At 44.5% G+C, this 21,444-nt stretch overlaps 4 protein-coding genes across 4 annotated transcripts; 1 reads left to right on the top strand and 3 right to left on the bottom strand.

Moving 5' to 3' along the window:
• Positions 1-383: 383 nt before the first annotated feature.
• On the top strand, positions 384-2,181 carry C8R40DRAFT_1182047 (uncharacterized protein; the record flags this gene model as incomplete). Its single annotated transcript, XM_046232961.1, has 5 exons — positions 384-765; positions 1,002-1,024; positions 1,157-1,256; positions 1,309-1,419; positions 2,074-2,181. Coding segments are annotated over 5 exons (724 nt in total), but the record flags the coding sequence as incomplete, so codon positions are not given.
• Positions 2,182-7,252: 5,071 nt separating this feature from the next.
• On the bottom strand, positions 7,253-8,749 carry C8R40DRAFT_1095641 (uncharacterized protein; the record flags this gene model as incomplete). Its single annotated transcript, XM_046227709.1, has 6 exons — positions 7,253-7,359; positions 7,465-7,528; positions 7,552-7,914; positions 7,935-8,241; positions 8,293-8,469; positions 8,522-8,749. Coding segments are annotated over 6 exons (1,246 nt in total), but the record flags the coding sequence as incomplete, so codon positions are not given.
• Positions 8,750-11,248: 2,499 nt separating this feature from the next.
• C8R40DRAFT_69782 (uncharacterized protein) lies at positions 11,249-11,609 on the bottom strand. Its single transcript, XM_046235902.1, has one exon. It carries the CDS (start codon positions 11,500-11,502, stop codon positions 11,284-11,286), a length of 219 nt encoding a protein of 72 aa, XP_046088388.1. The 5' UTR covers positions 11,503-11,609; the 3' UTR covers positions 11,249-11,283.
• A 62-nt stretch (positions 11,610-11,671) lies between these two features.
• C8R40DRAFT_1040854 (uncharacterized protein) lies at positions 11,672-12,163 on the bottom strand (the record flags this gene model as incomplete). The annotated part of the gene is made up of 2 exons (XM_046223951.1): positions 11,672-11,858; positions 12,099-12,163. Coding segments are annotated over 2 exons (252 nt in total), but the record flags the coding sequence as incomplete, so codon positions are not given.
• Positions 12,164-21,444: the final 9,281 nt, after the last annotated feature.

Below are 21,444 nucleotides of genomic sequence, written 5' to 3'. Positions count from 1 at the left end.
AACTGAATTTCACACAAAGATGGCCAAATGTCATGTAAGCCATTGAACACCTGTTCAACATCTAAATCATAAGCATCAATGCGCAGTATGTAGATCAACCTGAGATTTTGCAGATGATGCAAACTCTGTCGCACCAAGTCCAATATCCTAGCCTATAACACCATGAATAAGAGTAAGTCTCCTTTGACACAAACACAAACATTGAACATAATGCTCTGTGTAAAGGTACATGGGCAGCTAAATGCTTTCATTGAAAGTACAACAACGGACGTGGCAGTAGAGCCAATGGATGGCATATAGGGATATTTTCATAATTTTTGTGTCGAGTTGGACAGCAACAAAACACCACAGGAGCATTGCGGTGAAGGTACAGTTGCCCCTCATATGCTCCATGTCAGCGTGGGAAATGGTGGTGGTGAAATGGTTGCAGCGTCAAATGCAGAGACAGAATATATTGTACCAGGATTGGACAGGCCACATTCCGTGGAACTGGACAGCAATACACAACAGGAGCAGTGCGATGAAGGTACAGTTGCTTTTCATATGGTCCATGTTGGGATGGGCAATGGTGGTGGTGAAATACATTACACAAACAAGAATGCGAGAATGACACAAGGTGAAGATACAAGGACATTGGCTCCTGCATCAATTTCAGAAACAGAATATATTAGACTGGGAGACCTGGACAGCCCACATGCAAAAGATGGCAAGAGTGCAGTACTTTTTTTGGCGGCTCTTCAGTGGAAGTACACAAAAGTTGAGACAGTAAGTGTGTGGTTGAATTTGGAGGAAGTTGCTGACGAAATGGAGAAGGTAATGTGGAACTACTTTACAACAAGCAGTGGGGTATTGTGAATTCAATGGAATTTGCAAGTGGAAGTGGGTGAAAAGCATCAATTGCAAGCAGAGATTGAGAAGATGAAGGACTGTGTGGGGCAAATGTATGAAAGATAAGTGGTGTTATTCATAATGTTCATCGATGCACCACGTGGGGTGGGTAGACATCAAGGGACTGGGAGTGTTTGTAAGTTATGGTTGAGAGAATCAAGGACAAAAGCTGACATATGGAAACAGACCATTCAGGAGGGGGTCCAGAAACACTTATAGGATGAGAATACAACAATAATGAGAGGCATAACACTATCTTTGGAACAAGAGTAGGCACAGGAGTTGGGAAAGATATGGAACCTGACATTACTTGGAGAAGAGATTTGTTCTTAGTGGCATTGAGAGGAAGGTTTGAACAGGTGCAAACAGTGAGTTAGTTGAGACATAAAGGTATGAGGTACTAAGAAGAACATACAACAGGCATGGTGGAATTTTGAGGCATCATACAAAGGACAGCTCTGTCTGCAGTGGCAGATTGTTGTTGAACTGAAGGAAGGTCAAAACATGTTAGAAGAGGTGAAGAGCATGGAGGTGTGTAGGAGTGTTGTGGTATAGATGTGTTGGATTAATGATGGTGTTCGTTGATGCCCCCAGAGGACCAACAAAGTATCAAGAAACACGGACACTGTGTGAGTAACATTTGAAAATGATTCATTTCAAACTGACAAGAGAATAGATCACCTGGTGGGAAGAGTGTTAACATTTGATGACTCACATACCATCTATGGAACATTGTTCTCATATTACAAACCACTATCTCACTATCGTGTTATCAGTCTCACCATCGTGTACTATTACTCTAGGACTACCAGTAGGATACATCGTATTGTACTTCCTTTCTCTCTCGCTACGTTTAGCTGTAACATGACATCGTCTACCTTGGACTTGTGTATAAACCTGTAGTATTTGTCTTGTCGAATAAGCAGTCCTCTCTACTCCTTCATCGTCTGATCTGTGTGATCAACTACAGTGCTGTGTGCACTCTATCTCTTACTGCCATTGCTGCTGAATATAACGTGATTATATTCTAACAAAGAGTTAATGGAGATTGGATGTAGGCAAAAGGCAGAGTTTGTAGGGGACAGTGGTGTATATATTATCAAAGAGTATTATCGAAGAGATAGAATATTCGGTATCTAAGTACATAAGTCATCAAAGGGAACGACATATTTGGTGTATGTACAGACGTGGGCAGTGGGTGAAAAGCGGGCCGAAACAAGCAAGTACAAAGCGGGGCAGACAGACACAAAATGTGCCTGCACATCAAAACTGTACAATTCCGGGGTGGAATAGACCTTGCAAGCAAGGTGATTATGGAATCAAATAAACGGGGCGTCTTAGGGGCGCCTTACGGGCACAGAACTTTTGCCGTAACCCGTGCGGCACCAGTCCCACGCAGTGCCGCACAGTTCCGCGCAATTCCGCGCAACTTTATGCAGTTCCGTGCAATCTGTGAATATACAATATTGTATACAAGATCCTCCCACATAGTTATATTGCTGCACAATTTGAGCTCCAGACAATGATATTGTACAATGGAGCTCTATATGTCCAATTTGATTCTCCTATCCTGAAATTTTATCTAATACTTAACTTTGTTCTGGTGTCTTACTAACAATGATTCAACAATTGAGAGCAAAGATATGATTGAGCAGATATTCTGAAGCTTATCTGCTTCATAATCTTCACATGTGAGTAATTACTAATTGGTATTTCTGAGATATTCTATGTAGTCATTGCCAATACTGCTATGTACCTGAATAGCAACAATTACATCAATAGTTTGAGGGGGATTGTCTGTTTAATGAGACTCTCATTGCTCTGATTGTTAGGTACAGAAGTTACATGTAGGATCTGCACAAGTTATATGCAGATCCGTGCAAGTTACATGCAGGATGCATGCAAGTCATATGCAGTTCCGTGCAACTTAAGTGCAGATCCGCACAAGTTAGGTGCAGATCCGCGCATGTCAACTGCAGATCCGCACAAGTTATATGCAGATCCGTGCAAGTCAGGTGCAGATCTGCACAAGTTATATGCAAATCCATGCAGATTGAGGGACAGAAATTTTGCAGTAACAGTTTTTGCAAAGTAACTGCCACACTTCACTGCAGTTCTGTCTACATCTAAATGTATCTCACTTGCCTGTCTGATTATTTTCAGCTTATTTTTTGTTCAATTGTTTTATGCTCTCTTCCTGTGTGTCAAGTTCAGATATTAGTCAGGTACACAAGTAAGAAACTGAGTCCCCTGATCAATATACATGTAATACCCCCACCATGGAATGACCTTCATGTCTATAACACCTGCATGAAAATGGGATACTATACACTGAATATACTTCATGATATTCTTGGAGGCTCATCCATTCACCATTGTTACCCTCATCTCCATAGTTTGTACACTTGCCAGAGATGTTGATTGAATCTGCAAAGTTAATCATAGAGATTGTCAAGAAGCTATTTAACTTGATCTAGTTTAATACAATTGCAAGGAACTACAAGCTTACTTCTCAACAGTGTTGTAGAGACCTTCTGAGTAGAGAAATCAAGACATGCTCCCACCAGACTAAAAGGTTGGTAGTCTCAATGAAGAGACCACTTTTACATCTCAATATCACACAGTATTGTCAAGGCCTGTAGTCATTGCCCATCATGTCTAATAACTGAGGATCAAGCATTTGTTGTCATTGAGAAATAATTGAAAGGTTGGAAGGATTACATACCTCAAGAATCTCATTCTCCCATTACTGAGACTAGGCAAAATGCTGCTCATCAAAAGTAGGTAAGAGTAAATTAGGTAAAAGTGCAATGCTTCCAGAGCTGGCATTGCATACAATTCATGATATTGACTAGGACTCAATGATTTGTTAGAATGGAATCCATATCAGTAAACTCTTCTAAAAGTATTTCTTGAAGTTATACTCTGTGGGGTCAGTGATCCGTGCAAGTTCCGCACAAGTTACACACATGTTTAGCGCAAAAGTCCGTGCATGGTTACGGCAAATGCTAATGGCCCGCGCCTTACAGGCGCCGACATTGAATGTTTTTTGAGAACAAAATAAAAGCAAAGTCACATAAACTACAGTAGCTATGGAGTAACGAGAAAAAATAATCGTGACAGAGTCACAGTCTCGTGATATCCCGTGCCGGTCACAAGAAAATCAATACAATTCAACTCAGTGTTACTTTTGTCTGAATAAGGAGAAACTCCTACCATATATAGTAGAAATTAATTTTGTATGGAATGCCGTATATAAGGACGATACTTCCGTAAACTACAGCCTCGTAATATCCACATATCCATTCAGGCCCTATGGGCCATTATACTGCCTGTTATTGTCATACAAAGCATTTATAGAATGGAATATTTTGTACAGTGGAGGATCATCTATTTACATATATATTTAAGTAACTGCAGTGCTACTGTGTGCTACTGCATGTCACTGCATATGTCACTGCAGGTCTACTGCACATGTCACTGCATATGGTACTGCAAATGTTCTGTGCCCATATGTAGGCAGGTGCGTTGATTTCCGGACACTACCACCTTTACCGAAAACATCACCACCTTCCAAGCTTCGACGATAACTCCTGTTCCCGGCCCAAACAGAATCATCCAACTAATATTTTCGTTGTTATCGATAACATAAAGCAAAACAATGATTTGCACAAATACATTGATTATGATATGGAGAATCGTGAGGGGAATAGTAAACGAGAATAGATACATGCAAATACCTACGATCTTATGAATGAATATTCAGTCAATGTTTGGGCATAGAGGATGATGCCACTGACATGAGAAACTCCAATCATCTGCACATGCAACACGCTGACAAACCCCGTTATTCCAAGCGTAATGTGTGCAGTTCGAGCCCCGACTGTTCTTCAGTGGGACAGTGTCGCGTTTTCGTTTCCTTTACAAGGGACCACAGATTCGCATTGAACGTAGCAAAGGAAACACTACAAGTAGGTGTGATAATGGAAGGCTGGTTAACGAACATAGTCTGATCTTGGTTTGAACACAATACAGGAGAAATATAGATGCCTATAATGATCAGTATACGCTTGTGTGATTGTGGGTTCAACGTCCATGCCGTTGTCCTTGTGGGTTACCCTGTGGTTATGGTCGTACAAAGACAGCTGTGATGGCGGACTGTCGAAGTCTATTTGCGAATGATTAGGTGAAGGTAGAATGAACTCATTGGGATCCGTGTCGAAATGGGACCGGAAATAGGGGTCCTTACATTAATGGGGCAAGATCCTTCCAATCAAGTTTATTTGGAGTTATAGGAGCTGAAGGTGGTTGACGGACTCTGTTCGTCGTCTCAACTGGGGAATTAGCTGTCGACTGCGAATCACACGAACGAAAAATGCTGGAATTGAGATTATTTTCTGCCGATGGAAGTTTCCAATTACCACCATCAAGGCTAGAAGCGGAGCTAGAGCAACTGTTTGATGGAGTACCATTTAACTGTAGATCAGCGCATTTCTACATTTGGCTGCTTTGCGGTATTTCTTGAGCTTTTGTGGGTGTTGTCCTTTGGGAAACGGACTGCACAGCACAGATGCATTTTCTTTCACATTGTATGAAAACACATCTAATTAACGCAGCTTAAACTCTCAAAGACAATGCATATGTGACCGATGCTTACAAGTTCTCTCAATCATAACGATTTTTTGTGTCATCCGGATCAGCTTGCATAAGTTTATTCAACATTTGCACCTCTTTGAGACCACCGTTGTGCGTACAAGAGACAAGGGTGAGTGTTGACTAGAGAAAAAAGCTAATGTGGCAAAAATGGATCCCTAGCATCACGCGTTCTTCATAACTACTTCATGCCTACTTCGTTTGCGTCGGGAATAAGCCTATCGACATTGGCAAACATGTCTTTTAAAAAAACTTGATATCTCCGACCGTGAAAATTATTCAGCCAGAATTACTGCACAGTATCCCTCAAATTCAGCTGCAGAGTCCAGCTTTGAAGCGAACAGTGCAGGGACGGACTTCTCCTCCTATTGGTTGTATCAGGTTAAAGGGATCTATGACATGGCAAGGAGACGTACTGTGACTTCTTCTGCCACCATCTATTGAACATCTTCTTCTTTGACATGTCGCTTCGACCGAGCAACATGCATTCTTCACCAATGTACAGGGTACCTCGACTCTTTACAAGACTATGAGCTCTTTCAGCGCCACTGACCGTCAATTTCGAGGCATAGTACACCCAGACACTCCCTCCGTTTCTGCCCTCTTGCGATTGAATTTTGCCAGACAAGAAGCGGACAATGATAATGGCCCCTGCGAATTTTACTCGGATGAAGGTATAGATAACCCTGGTCGTCACAGATATCTTCGAGTCCTAAAACCCGCGTCCAGGAATCAGTCGAAATCTGGTAGTGGATACATCACTCACTTGTATGACTCTGGGGACGAAGAAATACGTCGACGTTATCCATGGATGAGCGACTCATTGATCTCGCATACCAAGACGATAGACTGAAAATTAGTGCCACAACAGACCGAACATACAGATGACGAAGATCACGTCTCCGAACCGCCGTTGCAGGATTTGCTCGACAACAGGATTCTCAGTAAGTTCGTGTCCCTCCTCTGATGTAGTGAAATTCTGACGATGATTGATAGACGAAACCGTGATGGACGCCCATAGGATAGCTTCCAACAGCACAGAATAACATTGTGTTCACAAGCTCGCAGTGTTGTACATATGCCATCTCCAATCATCTTCACTCATGTTCTATGCCATTTTTGAGTATAAGGAAGTCTAGAACCTGAATGAACGCACTCCAAGGGCTGCATTGATCCCTCCCTGAAAGGCCAATGGTTAGAAGCACAGACAGACGCGACATATGGAGTAAGTTAACCTGCACAGAAACAGTGTGACTCCTAGTAGGAAACAACTTGATGATACAGGCGGTATTGAAGCCAGCTTATGCTAAACCGAATGCTGCTCGCAACACAGCTCCTCGCGCACCACTATCGAAAACCCGTCAGCAAGATTAGAGAGAGAAACTAGGCAGCACATACACAACAATAGCATCATAATCATATTCAATCAAAGGGTATTTTCGAGATGTCCATGACTAAAGGACCGATTCAGCTGATATACATTTGGAGAACAAAATGAACGTTACCGAGACTTCTTAAGCTTTGACAGGATTTGTAGAAACAACCTTCTGAGCAGACAAAGAAGAATGAAGGGAGCGTCAAGAGCGGGATATGACTCTGGAGCATGTTCCGCAGCTTTCCGTGCTTGAAGCTAAGAAGAGCAGCTTCAACACGAAATTGCCCCCTACGATCATGCCAAATCCGGACACGATCCGCAGGACGGACTGAACACAGTCCTTAGGTTTGGAAACAGGCCAGGAAAAAAGGCACATACAACCATTTTTGGTGAAGGTTCGTCCTGATGAAGAGCTAGGGCGGTCTTTGTTAGGTGAAGAACGACTAGAAACTGTAATCAATCATAGCTTGGCGATCAGGGTATATATGATTAACCTGTTGTTGGCTGATGAAGGTGGAGGCGAAGGATAGCCAATGGCTGCAGCCTACGTCCTCTTGGCCCGCTGGGCCTCAGCAGCCTTTGCTCGCGCTTGCGCCTCCCTCTTCTTTCTCTCTTTTTCCTTATCCTTTCTCTACGTCTATCTTCCTCTTTCCGCGCACGTTTGGCGGCCGCAGCAGCAGCAGCTTCCGTCTCTGCTTTTTCTCGGGGTTGTGCCTCTTTCGCCGCAAGATCCTCCTTTTCCTCTTCCTCCTCTGGTTCCTCTTCGAGGGGAGTGGATCTTGGTGCAGTCTGCCGGTTAGAAGGCGCGAGCTCAATATATGACGCAGCGACCACTCCTTCCGCGCCTTCAGCATTCCGACATTTCCACCACTCGTCACCATCTTTTTGTAGCACCAATAGCTGTTCGCCCTCGATCACAGATAATTCATCGTCTCCATCGGCAGTAAACGGATAAAGCGCTACAGCCATTTCTCCCTCCTCTTCTGGTTCTTCCTCTTCTGCTGCTCCTCTGCTTCACGGGGAAACGGTATAATTGCGGGGGACTCGGGAGCAAAATGTACGGAGGCTTTGACTGCTCTTGTTGGAAGCGAACCTAACCAAGGTGGCGGAGGAGATCTGCTGGGTGTCGGCGCAGGTGCTTCCTCCGAAGGTTGAAGAGCTAAGGCTTTCGAAGATTCTAGCTGCGCGACAATCGCTTCGCAGTTGCTCTTGGAGCCAACGTTGAAATGTAAGCTGACTCCGCCCTCAACATCAAAGTGGACATGTTTAGCCTTTTCAACATTTATATTACTGAAAGAGCTTGTGGGCCATTTCTGCACTGCGGCCTAAGTGGAGGGTGAGTAGACATAGAGGTGATAAGTTAGCTATATATGCACCTTGCTGGTTTCACTGGCGAAGAACACTGCTCCACTACCTATACCGAGTATTCCCTTCATCTTCTTTCCTTTCTTGTCGACCTCGGATACAGACCAAGTCTTGATATCATCGGCGTTTAGTTTGGATGATGCGACTCTATCTGCAGGATCGACATAGGTGGGTGGAGAAGTGGTGGGCTGGGACAGTGATCAAGATACAGCGGCTTTGGCGAGGGTGTTGAATACGCACTGAAGGTGGAACTATAATCCGTTGATCTGCCAGCTGCTCTTCCGTTGCCTCTTCTTCAGTGCCTTCTACATGTGTCTCTACGTAGTTCGCTCGTATATAGCCAGCTTTACTGCCCTCGTTGGTGCTTTCAACCAGCAACCACTCATTATCAGGCTTGAAAGCAAGCGAGATTTCGGCCTTGATAATCGAGAGTTCACCCGGAGCACTATTGTATAGAGCCGAATCCATAGAGAGATGAAAATTACTTTGATTATCAATATCAGATCCTTTACCTTTCGCCATGAGCAAACTTAACGCTGGGGCCTTCGAATTTGTGCCAGGAAAGATCTTTGCTCTTCCTCTTCAGAGCTTCCAGCAGAATCAAGCGCCTCTGCCCCCGCCAATCGAGCGTCCACTTCCTGCCAACGAGGGCCTTGAACTATCATGTACAGCGGAAGCGTCATCTTGGAGTACCAGGAATGGATTCGAGATAACAGAATAGTATGCCATATGCAGAGCTTTAAAAATCTAGAGGGATAGATAGGTTATGAAGTGGAGATGATAGTCGATTGTGATGATTTCTACGTGCCATATTGAGATCCACGACCGCTACCAAATGACTTGTGAGCTCCACAAACTCCATCGTATGTCGCTCAGAGATCGCGCACCTTTGAACATCAATAAATTCAAGCATGTTTGCAGCGAGACGTGTACAATATGAGCAGTCCAGCAGGGAGCTTGAATTGCAAGCCTACCCAACTGTGGTGTAGAAGATATAACTTATTGCTGTTTTCACAAAAGTTGGCGCCTCGGTCACACGCTTTACTTTTTGGCTTCAAAATGATACTGAACGAAAACATCGATATCTCACTCGTTCCTCGACCGATTACTGTAAAACTTAGTGCATTGACAAGCTGTAGTATACGCTCAGAGCGCCCCATGGTTATTTCTTCCAAAATATATAATTTTACAAATCTCAGCTATCAAATGGTGCCAAATGAAAACAAAGATATCTTGCTCAAATTTCCACCAATGACTGTAATTTTTAGTGCGTTGACAAGCTGTAAGGCATCCTTAGAGCGCCCCATAGTTGTAGTATGTGGTAGAGTGAAATCAATTCGAAGCTGTTTGTTACTGCTTGTCCTATCCTTTGCGCTGCCTTCTTGATGTTACACCCCATCTCACTGCAGTATGACTCGCGGAAAGCCTCTATCTGAAGACCTTCGCCACACAATCATCAACCTTCATCGCAATTGTGTGTCTCTTGATGAGATTGTTACAAAATCAGCATGCAAACGTCGGACACTGCAATGCATCCTGTCTCAACACCGGAAATGCATCCAAGGCACTCTACTTCTTACCACTGACCTTCGAGGGAGAAAACGGAAGATTAGCATCAAGGATATGAAGGTATGTTGTTCTTTAGCTTGTGTATAGAAGCAATACTAATGGAAGGACCAGCTTATTCACGGGTTACTTGCACACACACCGGACATGTACCTTGATGAATTGAAGCAACAGTTAGAGGAGCGACGAGGTACACAGGTTAGCATTACAACAATATGGAAGACACTTAGGCAGACTGGACACAAGCTCAAGAAGGTACAATATCTTGTCCTCGACTGACATTCTCGTCATTTATCCGTATATCACAGATTACTCGTGTTGCAATTGAACAAGATAAATTCAAACAAGCACAGTTCAAATCAACATATTCACGCTTATATCAGGCTGCGCAACTTGTCTTTGTGGATGAAAGCTCATTTGATAGACGGACACCATACAGATGAGTACGTGCTGGTGTTGCCTGACTTTTGGATGGAGAGACTCCGGAAAAAGACATTAGCAGTCTAGCGGCAACGGTATCATCAATCTCAGCACCTAAATTGCTGTGACATGCATTGTAAGCTGGTATGCCTCTGTGGTAAGGTTTTGGAGTGGGGCGAGGTGGTCAAAGGGGAGCATCGGGAGTGAGTGATTCATCACTGCTCAGTTGATCCTCTTCTATTTCCTGAGTTGATTTTTTGTTCTTGTGGCTTCCAGACTGCCTTCTTTTAGCATTCTTCTTATTGCCCATTGAGACAATGAAAAGAGAAACAGCGAGGAATGAGTCGCCTGATAGTTCAGGGTCATTTTCTGGCCATATGTGACATTCCTCAACTTCTACTGCCTGGGTCACACCATTCAAGATACAACTATGGGGCACTCTGAGGATACCTTACAGCTTGTCAACGCACTAAAAATTACAGTCATTGGTGGAGGATTGAGCAAGATATCTGTGTTTTCATTTGACACCATTTGATAGCTGAGATTTGTAAAATTATATATTTTGGAAGAAATCCATGGGGCGCTCTGAGCGTATACTGCAGCTTGTCAACGCACTAAGTTTTACAGTAATCGGTCGAGGAACGAGTGAGATATCGATGTTTTCATTCAGTATCATTTTGAAGCCAAAAAGTAAAGCGTGTGACCGAGGCGCCAACTTTTGTGAAAACAGCAATAAACAACACACGCCGGCCCGACACTTATGAACTTTTTCGCACGCTTATACGAACTCAAAGCCCCTATGCCACTTTTTCACTACTCTCTCAACTATTCCCTTGCAAGACAGCGGGACCTTGTGCTACATCCTCACGCTGGAACACCAATGCTGGAGGTGAAAAGAGACACACTTAGCCAGCCGCACTGGGTCAGGACTGGCTCAACATGAGCCTTCCCAGCTCTTCCCGGGGGAGCTGCGATAACGGCCAACAGGTCACTAGTAGCCATTCCATCAGAGCCGCCTACAAAGAAACATAAATCAATCCCGTCGAAGACAGGGCAGGGACATCGACTTTCCATGTTCTTTGTCTCGGAATTCCATCTGGTCTTCCGGCGGATGTATGGAAAGGTATTGACAACATTATTTCAACGGGAAGGTAATAAGTTATCACAGGATGTACAAATGTAGCTAAGGCAATGACTAACCTCGAGGGAGTACATGACAGAGGTTCTACATGCATGGTGGGTCCCTCGCGGAAGGAAAAAATACACGAGGAGGGGAATATAACACCCAAAAGAATATTACATGATAATCAGAAGGCGAGCAAAATCATACTCAAAACAAAAAATCCACAACGGACTTCTGCCGCCACCCCACTGTTGAATACAAAGGTTTCAGGAGCCTTATAGTTATTGAGATGTTCCAGTGGTAAGATCAAGACTGGAAGGGGAGGAGAATCTCGACCTTTTATTGCACCGGATGGTCGGCTTCGGAACATATTTATGGACATCAATTTTATGTTGATGCAAGCGAGCAGTGTCGTTATATGCTTGTTGACATCCATCAAATGGACACTTGTACGGCTTATTGCGGGTGCTTATGATAATGAATTTGTAAATAAAATTGTAAGATAGTAGAGGTTACGCTACTCACTGTTTGGAAGCAACATGTACGTTCATGCAGGTTTTCTACGATCAACAAAAATCAATAAGAGGGTGATATTTTGAAAATAAAATGTACCTGAGAAAACCTATCCCTACAAAATGGACAGATAAAAGGTCTGGGGAATTTGAGTGGTAAGTCAGTCATATAGTGCTCAGCGAAGCCAGAACATACTTGAATTTCATATGTTTATTTTCAACGTGGCGCTTCACTAATTGCTTTTTGGCTAGGTATTTGCAAGTTTCCCCGGGCCACAGGCAAAGATACTTATTGCTCCCCACATGTACCGCAAATTCTTCCCACTTTCGTGACAAATTGGAATTTCGAGGTGCTTTGTCCTTGGCTGTGGAGCCCGGAGAGCTCGGGCTTGTAGAACCTTGTGAGGCCGTCGTTGATGACGAAAGATCGGTGATGATTGGAGGAAGAGGGGTTCTGCGAAGGGTTTCAGCCTTCGGTTGGGACGTTATTGGGGCAGAGTAACAAGAAGTTGTACAATCTGAGGTACATGACGAATATGAATCGGCCTTGTCAAACAGCTCCTTGCGTGTGCGAATGACTCGAATGCTCCTGGATATCGAAGGTGAAAAGAGGACGGATAGAAAACATTAGTCTGCTTACCCTAGAGGAATCATAGAGTCATGAAAGATGTCGCTGTGATGGCTGTGTGAGTCGTCGATAACCGGGAGTTGTCAAATTTCTGTAACAATTCACTTACTCTTTGTCCATAGCCTCATCTTTGTACTCACTTCGAGTTCGCTCGAGAAAGCCACATTTGGAGATAGGAGTTGTGCAATGCGAGGTGGGTGCTTGCGAAGGGCAGCTCGACGACGGAGACCATGCTTTGCCAAAATTCCAAAACATGCAAGGGTCATCTAGTTTAGAGGAAGGCTTCAAGCTGAGCCAACTGAAAGTGGCGGTTGTGGCGGTGAAATTTCCGACAGAGGCTTCATGAATTTCATGGAAGCTGGGTAGACAGACTTTCTCGCGGAATCTAGGAATAATACTCAACCGACCGAATTTATCCCAATAGATATAGCAACCTCTGGGACACAGTCGTAACTTCTTCTCTGGAAAAAGCGGTTGGCACAAAACAATTCTTGTCAAACAAAACACTGAAGTACCTTTGTCTGAAAGCGAAACCATATCTGAACTCCGATTCAAGCCGGGATATGTCTTCCTGCATGCTAGGATTGAATGATTGGTGGCGGTGATCCCCAAAGGTGGTAAAATTCGAATTGGAGGGTGCTGCGAAGGATGTCAGTAAATACGAAGCCAATGGACGATACATGAGGTTTGGGATGGTGGACCCCATGAAATTGTAGTGCCAGGGGGCGCATAATACGCTTAATAGAGAACAAGACTCACCTAAAGTGAAAGTGATGCAGTGGTCGGGATATACGCAGGGTTGGATATTCCTTGAGGAGGCAAACGTATAGTGTGCTTCTGGAAAGGTGCGGTGGAAACAAAGGAGGCAGGGACAACTTCAGCAATTTCTTCCGTATTTATATACTCCGTTCACAAAAGGATAAGTGTTGGACGAGAAGGCAAGGCTAAGCGCTAATCAGAATTGTCTTTGTCACGTTACCAATTATCTATTGGATTTACCCTCGGAGTATGATGGTCATCCGAAAGAAAAGACGCAACAACCTCGCAACAACGTGACGTTTGGAAGATGCGTGGAGATACCCGCATTTCCGGATCCTTAGTGCCGTGCTTGCACAGCAATCCCCGACTCTGAATATTTCTGTTACTTGAGCCGTGGAGGCTCCTCATTGACATCTTTCACTGGCATTGGGCATCATGATACATGCCAGAAGCCTAAGGTCAATTTCTACTTGAGTTACAATGATTATCATCAAGTTGAGCATTGAATGAGGCTGGATATGGTATCCAGAGTGGTGGCTTGAGCCCTCTTGAACCTTGGAGTATGTATGTAGATGGAAAAAATTGAACTTATGGAGAACAAGACAAGATTAATGACAAAGTGCCTTGAATCACTGTACATATTTACCTAATTGTCTGAGAGCAGTTAAGATTGCATCCATAAAGACTAGAGAGCAGCTGACAGTGCTCTCCAGGTTTTGCAAATGTGCTCTTCAGGACTGGAATATGGACTTTTTTTGGTAATGTAAGCTCAGTTGACTGTCAAGCAACTGTATTAAAGTGTGTATGTAAGCTAAGTTATGTTAGTGTCTGTGTGAATTTAGTAGTATGTTTGCAAGCTCACCTCAGTTGGCTGTAAAGCAACTGAGGGACTTGAAAATGTTGCAAGCATGATCTAATGTTAACTGTACAGTATCTGTAATAACACTGTCTTGTCTTTGTATGTATTCTGTGTGCAGAGTATACCTCAACATTTTTTGATCAATCTGAAAAACCAGGATGTTCATAAGAGCAAGGATACTAGCTGGACAGTGCTGTCAGCTGCTTTCAAGTTCTATTCATCATGATTGTATGCACTTTGTGTGGAACTCAGTCTCAATCTCCGAGTCCATTTCCTCATCCACTAGGATGCTTCCTCCAAGGATAAGAAGAGCACATGCATGCCACCTCATTATGTACTCAACAAGTTTTTTAATAGAGTATGGCCTAGAATACTGACAACACTGTGGGGATGAAGCACTTTTCTCATGAAGAATAAGTTGAAAAATTTGAGAGTTTTGTAAAAAAAAAATTGTAGCTGAGATTATTTTGGAACAATCTGCTAAGGATTAGGCTGAAATTAATATAGGAATATTCAAAATAATCATGTTTCCTGCCATGTTCATGATTGTTGCATGGAGAACATTTCAAAAAGTCTCAGCAAACTCTAATAGAGAATTTTTAGAGAGTTCTGTACCTAATCTTTTCATATTCACTACAAGATTAGGGTTTCATCTCCGCAGTGCAATGGATTTCTAGCTGGTATGTAGTGGCCAAGGAGGAACCCAGCAGGAACCCATGGATCATGATCATCGGACCGTATTTAAATTGATTACTAATTGATCATCAGTGCAAAATGATCTCACAAAAAAGGCCCGTTTGAACCCGACAAGGACCTCCTCTTTCAGAGTCGGTGAAGGTGCATTTACAGTTCTGTCCATTTCAGGGTATGTATTAAGATTGAGTGATGGTCAAAATCGCAAGGCAATCTTGATTACTCTTCCAGTCAAGAGGTGAGGGAGATTCAGATCGGGGGTACTTATGTTGCCACACGAAAGGCCCTGACCAAGCCCAAGCCGAGCTGCACGGCATCCTATGACAGTTCGAGAGGCCATAAAACTTGTTCAAAATCTTCGAATACCTGTGTTTGTGTCACTTATTGATGATATCCAACTACTTAGGTACAGTCTGGAAGGTATATGTGAGCTTGAAGGGCGTCTGAGACAGTTCTACAAATAGACCCTGCCTGGACTCTCAATTCATTTGGGGGGGGGGGGGGGGTCGTGAGAATTGTGTACCCGATCTGAATCTCCCTCACCTCTTGCTTCCAGTGCACATCGAGCAACGAGAAACTAATATCTGATATGAAAATAATTGCCAAAATTTGTGGAAAGAAGCTAATGTGGGAAAAATACAGCGATATTTGATACAATCTGATGTAAGAACATTTTCAGAAAACAATGACTGCTTGAGTTGTCCAACTTTGGTTAGTAGTTTGAGTTTGAAGTCAAAGGACTGATCCTCACATAAATTTAGGGCATGAGCATGGGCTCAAAGGAAATGCTACCGGCAGATGCCTGGAAAGTCACGTCAGAACTCCAATCATTTTCTTCCTCATCCGTCCCGGAGATCACCCTGGAGTATCGTTTGACTTTGATCTGGAAACAAAGCACCTGCCGGTAAAGATTTGGATTGTACAGTGCCAACAGGCACTTCTCATCACCCGATCAACTGTAAAAAGTACAAATTCTTAGAATTTTTTCAGAGCTTGTAGTTAACATCGGAATATAGCCAAATTATGCTCATTTGACTTGTAGAAGATCTATATACCTGGCTTGTGCTTTGCTAAGCCTATGGTCAACTTTTATTTTTACCCCCACTGACCGAAAATGAACCAGCTTAGTCATCGCCTAATTAGGAAGATGCCTTCTATATATGGAAGGTACACGTGGTCACTACATCGTAAGGACACGATGTTCCAGCTTGATTGTCACAGGTATACGGCGATGGCTGGTATATTTCTTGACAGCATGTTCAGCCTGTTTGATATTGAGCCCATGTCTGAGGAAACAGTAGAAATTAGAGCATGTAGGAATACTTCCAAAGGAAAGTTTGCATGCTTGTATGCATCCATGCATCAATAACCATATTGTAAGTAACAGCAGATAGTGTTTATGGAAATTTGAAGTATCAGGAGTAGTGGGCGACGCATCTATCACTCCAATACTTTTGATTTTTTCTGAGTCGAGAAAGTGAACACCGTGGGAAAACATTGCCAAATGCGGAACATATTTCTTTCTCGACGTGAATAGCATTCTTTTGGTTGGTTTCATTCCAAAACTATTTTTATTATGATTTTAACTATTTTTTTCCACTCAAACTTGACCTGTTGGAGAAGTGCCTGTTGGCACTGTAGCATTGAGCACGTGGTCTTTTTTAGGGGTTTCACGGGTCTTTCGGGTTGAGGGCCCCGGAAGCTCTACCAGAACCCTGTCCGGGCAAACGCTGTAAATACGCAATGTTTTCGGCCTAAAATACGCTATAACGGACAAGGTTAATCACGTGAAATCCAAAAAATTACCCGAAATTTCCAAAAATGGCAGTATAAAATACTTAAAAAATATAAATTTGAATTTTGCTTTTGGTTCTTCTAAACTACGTTATAACAGACAAGGACTGACCCACTGAGCTTCAATCTATGCTCTATTTGGACAAGGAAATGGCAAATTTTGGCCTTTAAAATACGCAATTCCGGACAGGGTTCTGGGGGGAGCTTCCGGGGGCCTTTGGGTTGTCTCCCCACATCAATGCTCACAGAGTCCTCCTCATTGTATGTCTCATTGACCGCTCCATTGCTGATTGGAGAAATAGAGTGATGCTGTTTCCACGGGATAATCAAAGTATCATACCTTGACCTGCCTATCCTACCCCTACAACCTAACTCCTACCCTACTACAATTTCACGGGACCTCCCAACCCCCCCATAAACTCCCCCACCTTAGTCCAGTCTTGGCAATACACCCAGGATTCCCCTTAACCCCATCCATAGAACTCACCTGCCGCAACAACCTGTTAAAATCATGTACACTGTGAAACTGTGCCAGGGCCACAAGGTGTCTAAGTGCGGAAGATGAGTGGGACAGTAGTGAAGTTATTAACAACACCGCCGTTACGCCGTTAGTCCCCGGAGATCGAGAGTAGAGGAGGGAGGAACTGAGGAGCAGCCAAGCCGGAGCGGCGGTAATGCCGGTGACGAGGAGCGGACCAAAGAACGTCTAAGTCCTAAGGTCAAGTAGAACGTACTTCGAGGCGTTGAGCCCGAAGACTTAGAGAAGAGCTAGGTTGGGAAGGGAGATCTAAGTTGAGGAGGGGATCTAAGTTGATAATTAAACTGAGGAACTACAGTAGCGTACAGGCAGTATTTATATCTATGGATCGGCGCATTGGTGCGGAGCACTAGACTAACTACTAGGAGCTATACAAGTAGTACCTGCAGGGTAGAGTAAAAGACAATAAGGAGGGACTAGAACAAAAGGGTATGTGTAGCGAGAAAGAACAATAAAAGTGAGATTACAATAAACGGTAGATCTTTGGTATACCGAGCGGCAGAATGGAGACCCGAGGCATGGACTTGACAGTATCCCCCTCTTAGGCTTGAGCCCTCGAAAGCCGTTAGTATCGGGAAATACTATTAGTCACCAGAGAAAAAAAATTTTATATCCCGTTAGCACCGGCAATTATCCCTTTAGTCATCAGGAAAATTTCGTTGGTTCACCGTAAACCGAGTACAATTCGATGGAAATTTTTTGCTGGTCCATGCGCCGTTTTCCCCTATAAAAGGTCCACAGTTCTGCCGATAAGACCCAAGTTTGCAAAACTTCTAAGTCCAAAAATGACTACCAGCCGCAACCCTTCGACCGCCGGACCTTCGAGGTCGCGACCAGTGCCGCCCGCCGATCCCGTCGTCCCTGAAGAGGAGGGTCTGGAGGATGAAGATGAGGAGGAAATAATTCGGAGGGCGCAGGCCAGAGTAGAGAGAGTGAGAGAGAGAAAGGCAGCGGTGGCAGCGAAGAAGGCCGCAGAGGAGAAGGCTGCAAGGGCAGCAGCAGCTAGGGAGCGAGCAGCGCAAGAGGCACAAGAACGGGCCAATCGGGCTCGTCAACAGGAGGAAGAGATTGCGGAGCAGAGGAGACTTTTGGCCGAGGCGGCGACTGCCAGAAGTCAAAGGGAGACCTCTCCAAGTGAGATGTCCGCTTCTCCAAGAAGGCCGGTGGTGGAAGTTCGACGAGTAGTGAAGGGAAAAGGGAAGGCCAAGGCCCAGGTGAGTCAAGGGTTTTTTGGTTCCACCCCCCTTACTAATGTTTTGTTTCTAGCCGGTGGGCGGAGATCCCGACGATGGCGATGACGGGGATGACAACGACGATGACGAAGAGGACCACGCACCTTGTGAACAGTGCAAGACCAAGAAACTCCCTTGCCAAATGCAGGCAGGCAAGAGGAGTTCTATCATTTGTAAGCCCTGTCACGACGCCAAAGTGAGGTGTTCCTACTCGGGGCACCCCACCACTTCGAAGCAACGGGAAGGCGGTTCCGGCAAACGCATTGCCGTCTTGGAGAGCCAAATGGCTCAGAGTCTTGCCAACAGCCGGGCGCTATGAGAGGTGGACTCGAAAACACACCAATACCTCCGCCAGCTGTTGAGGAGGCAAGAGGATGACCATGCCCACCTGATAGCCATTGAGACAAGAATGGCAATGATGGGTATGGGAGGAGGATCGGCGACGGCGGGACTGTTGAGGAGGACTACCAAGCGGCGGCGCCCACTGAAGCGGCAGAGGATTGTGGGGGAGAGTGACGAAGAAGAGGAGGAGGAAAAGGAAGTGCAGCAAGGTATGGAGGAAGATGGAGAAGGAGAGGTAGAGGAAGAAGGAGGAGAGATGGAGGTAGAGGGAGAAAAAGAAGGGGAGGCGCCGGCGCTGACGGTGGCCTCTGAGAAGGGAAAGGAGAAGGAGATAGTAGAGTAGTAGAGCCATGGACATCGGACATCAGCCCCTCGGGCCTCTTCTTGTAATCTTCTTGCCCTCTTGCTTTCTACGTATAATTTTTTGTTGCTTTTTTGTTTTGTATGTAAAAAAAATGTTAACGTGATTTTGAAATCGGAAAAGTGAATGGGCTGCGAGGCGGCGTAAGAAATAATTAGTTTTCAAGTATACGTAGCCTAAGTGTGAATAAAGGATTTAAGTGAGACGTGGATTAAGAACAATAAGTAATTAAGAGAGAGGAGTAAACACTCAATTTACTATCATCGTGTTTTACCCTCTAAACGCACAAAGTAAACTTCGGCGGAGCACGGCGCAAAGGAATAAAATGATTTTTTGTGATCAAGGTCCAGGTTTCTGAGGGTATCGAGCGTGGAAAGCGGGTACCAGTTCATCAGCATGTAACTCATCAGCAGCAACCCAGGAGAATTCATCGTCGGTACCTTCGTAACCGGCCCACCGAATATAGTAACGTAGAGAACAACGTTTATACCTTCTATCCAGTTTGGAGTCCAGGATTTCAGCAACGTTGTACTCCTCTTCACCATCAACTTCAATTGGAGGTGGAGGAGATTGAGTACAATTCGGGAATGGATTCGGCGTAACCGGCTCCAGCTGTGAGACGTGGAAGACCAGGTGAATCCGGCGAAGATAATCCGGGAGCTTGAGCTCATAAGACAAAGTACCAGGTCAACTGATGACCTTGAAAGGACCAAGATATTTTTCAGAGAATTTTTCAGTAGGACAAGTAGATCAAATGTGCTTAGCAAGAACAAAAACTTTGGAGCCGATCGGAAACTCTGGATGCGAGATTCTTTTCCTGTCAGCTTGTTCCTTGTAACAAGATTGAGCTAGCAGGATTTCCTCTTGAAGGAAAGCGTGGAGTTCATCGAGATTGACGTCGAAGTCTCTGGCTAGATCAGACTTCATGTCGACCTCGGGCCGAACGGTGATATTGGGATGGTATCCTTTGTTAGCAAAGAACGGAGTAATACCTGTGGAAGCATTGGGAGCGTTGTTATAGGCAAACTCGGCGATCGGGAGTAAAGGCGACCAGTCATCTTGTTGGTAGGAGCAATAAATCCTGATGTACTGCTCGAGAGTCTGATTGACACGCTCAGTCTGCCCATCGGCTTCCGGATGATATCCCGAGGTATAGTGAAGTTCCATGGAGAGCGCTTTACCGAGAGCCCGGAAGAACACCGGAACAAATTCGGAACCACGATCAGAAGTGACATGATTAGGAACACCATGCTTAGAGAAAACGTGAATAACAAAAAGCTCAGCTAGTTGTTCGGAAGTAATGGTGTCATAAGTTGGAATAAATATAGCTTGCTTGGAAGACCGATCCACGACGACGAGGATAGCGGTATAACCATTCGACATTGGCAGTTGCTCAATAAAGTCCATGGAGATGGAATCCCATGGTCAGACCGGAACCAGCAGAGGTTTCAACAATCCATAAGGCCGATGACAGCGAGGCTTGTTGCGACCACAGATAGTGCAGGAAGTAACGTAATCACGTACAAAGTCTCTGACCTTGGGCCAAGTGTATTGACAACGTACAGCTTCTAGAGTGTGGTTCTGGCCGAAATGGCCGGAGAGTGGATGATCATGGAAATAGCGGAGGACTTGAACACAAAGATCGCCGTGATTAGGGACATAAATACGGTCGTCAAGGCGTAATAACTTGTCACTACCTAAGCTCCAACATTCATTGGAAGGATTTTTTGCAAGTTCCAAACCAACAACGGAGCTCGGGACGGCGGGAAGAGCAAGGATGATTGCCTGGTGTAGGGCTTCGATATCCATAATAATCGAGGCTCATAAAGCCGGGCCTTCTAGGAAGGTAGCTCGAAGAGACGCAGTGAGTTGTTTGTTAGTAAAGATAGGACAGAAGTCATGAGGGTTCACTTGGGCGTAGCCGATATCCCCCTCTTTAGGGTAGATGTCTCAGCATCTAGTTATCGAATCAGGTTTCTCGCCGAGTTTCCCTGGTCGGAAGTGAATGACCATATTAAATTGATGCAAAAATTCAGACCATCGGACCTGTTGGCGTGTGAGAACCTTGGTAGTAGAAAAATACTCAAGATTCTTGTGATCGGTGACAACATCCACCGGATCACCCGAGCCTTCCAGATAATGACGCCAAGCTTTAAAGGCCTCGAAGATGGCCAGTAGCTCTTTGTCCTGGGTATCGTAGTTGAGTTCCGCCGCATGAAGCGTTCTGGAAAGGAAGGCTAGAGGATAAATTTCACCGTCAGCATATTGGATGGAAAGAATAGCTGCAATGGCGTAATCGGAAGCATCGGTCTCCACGATAAGTGGGCGATTCAGCT

This window comes from Lentinula edodes (genome assembly GCF_021015755.1).
Source record: "Lentinula edodes strain Le(Bin) 0899 ss11 chromosome Unknown C8R40scaffold_10, whole genome shotgun sequence".
NCBI lineage: Eukaryota > Fungi > Basidiomycota > Agaricomycetes > Agaricales > Omphalotaceae > Lentinula > Lentinula edodes.
The sequence above is the reverse complement of the archived record's forward strand: the minus strand, read 5'-3'. Positions and strand labels throughout refer to the sequence as shown.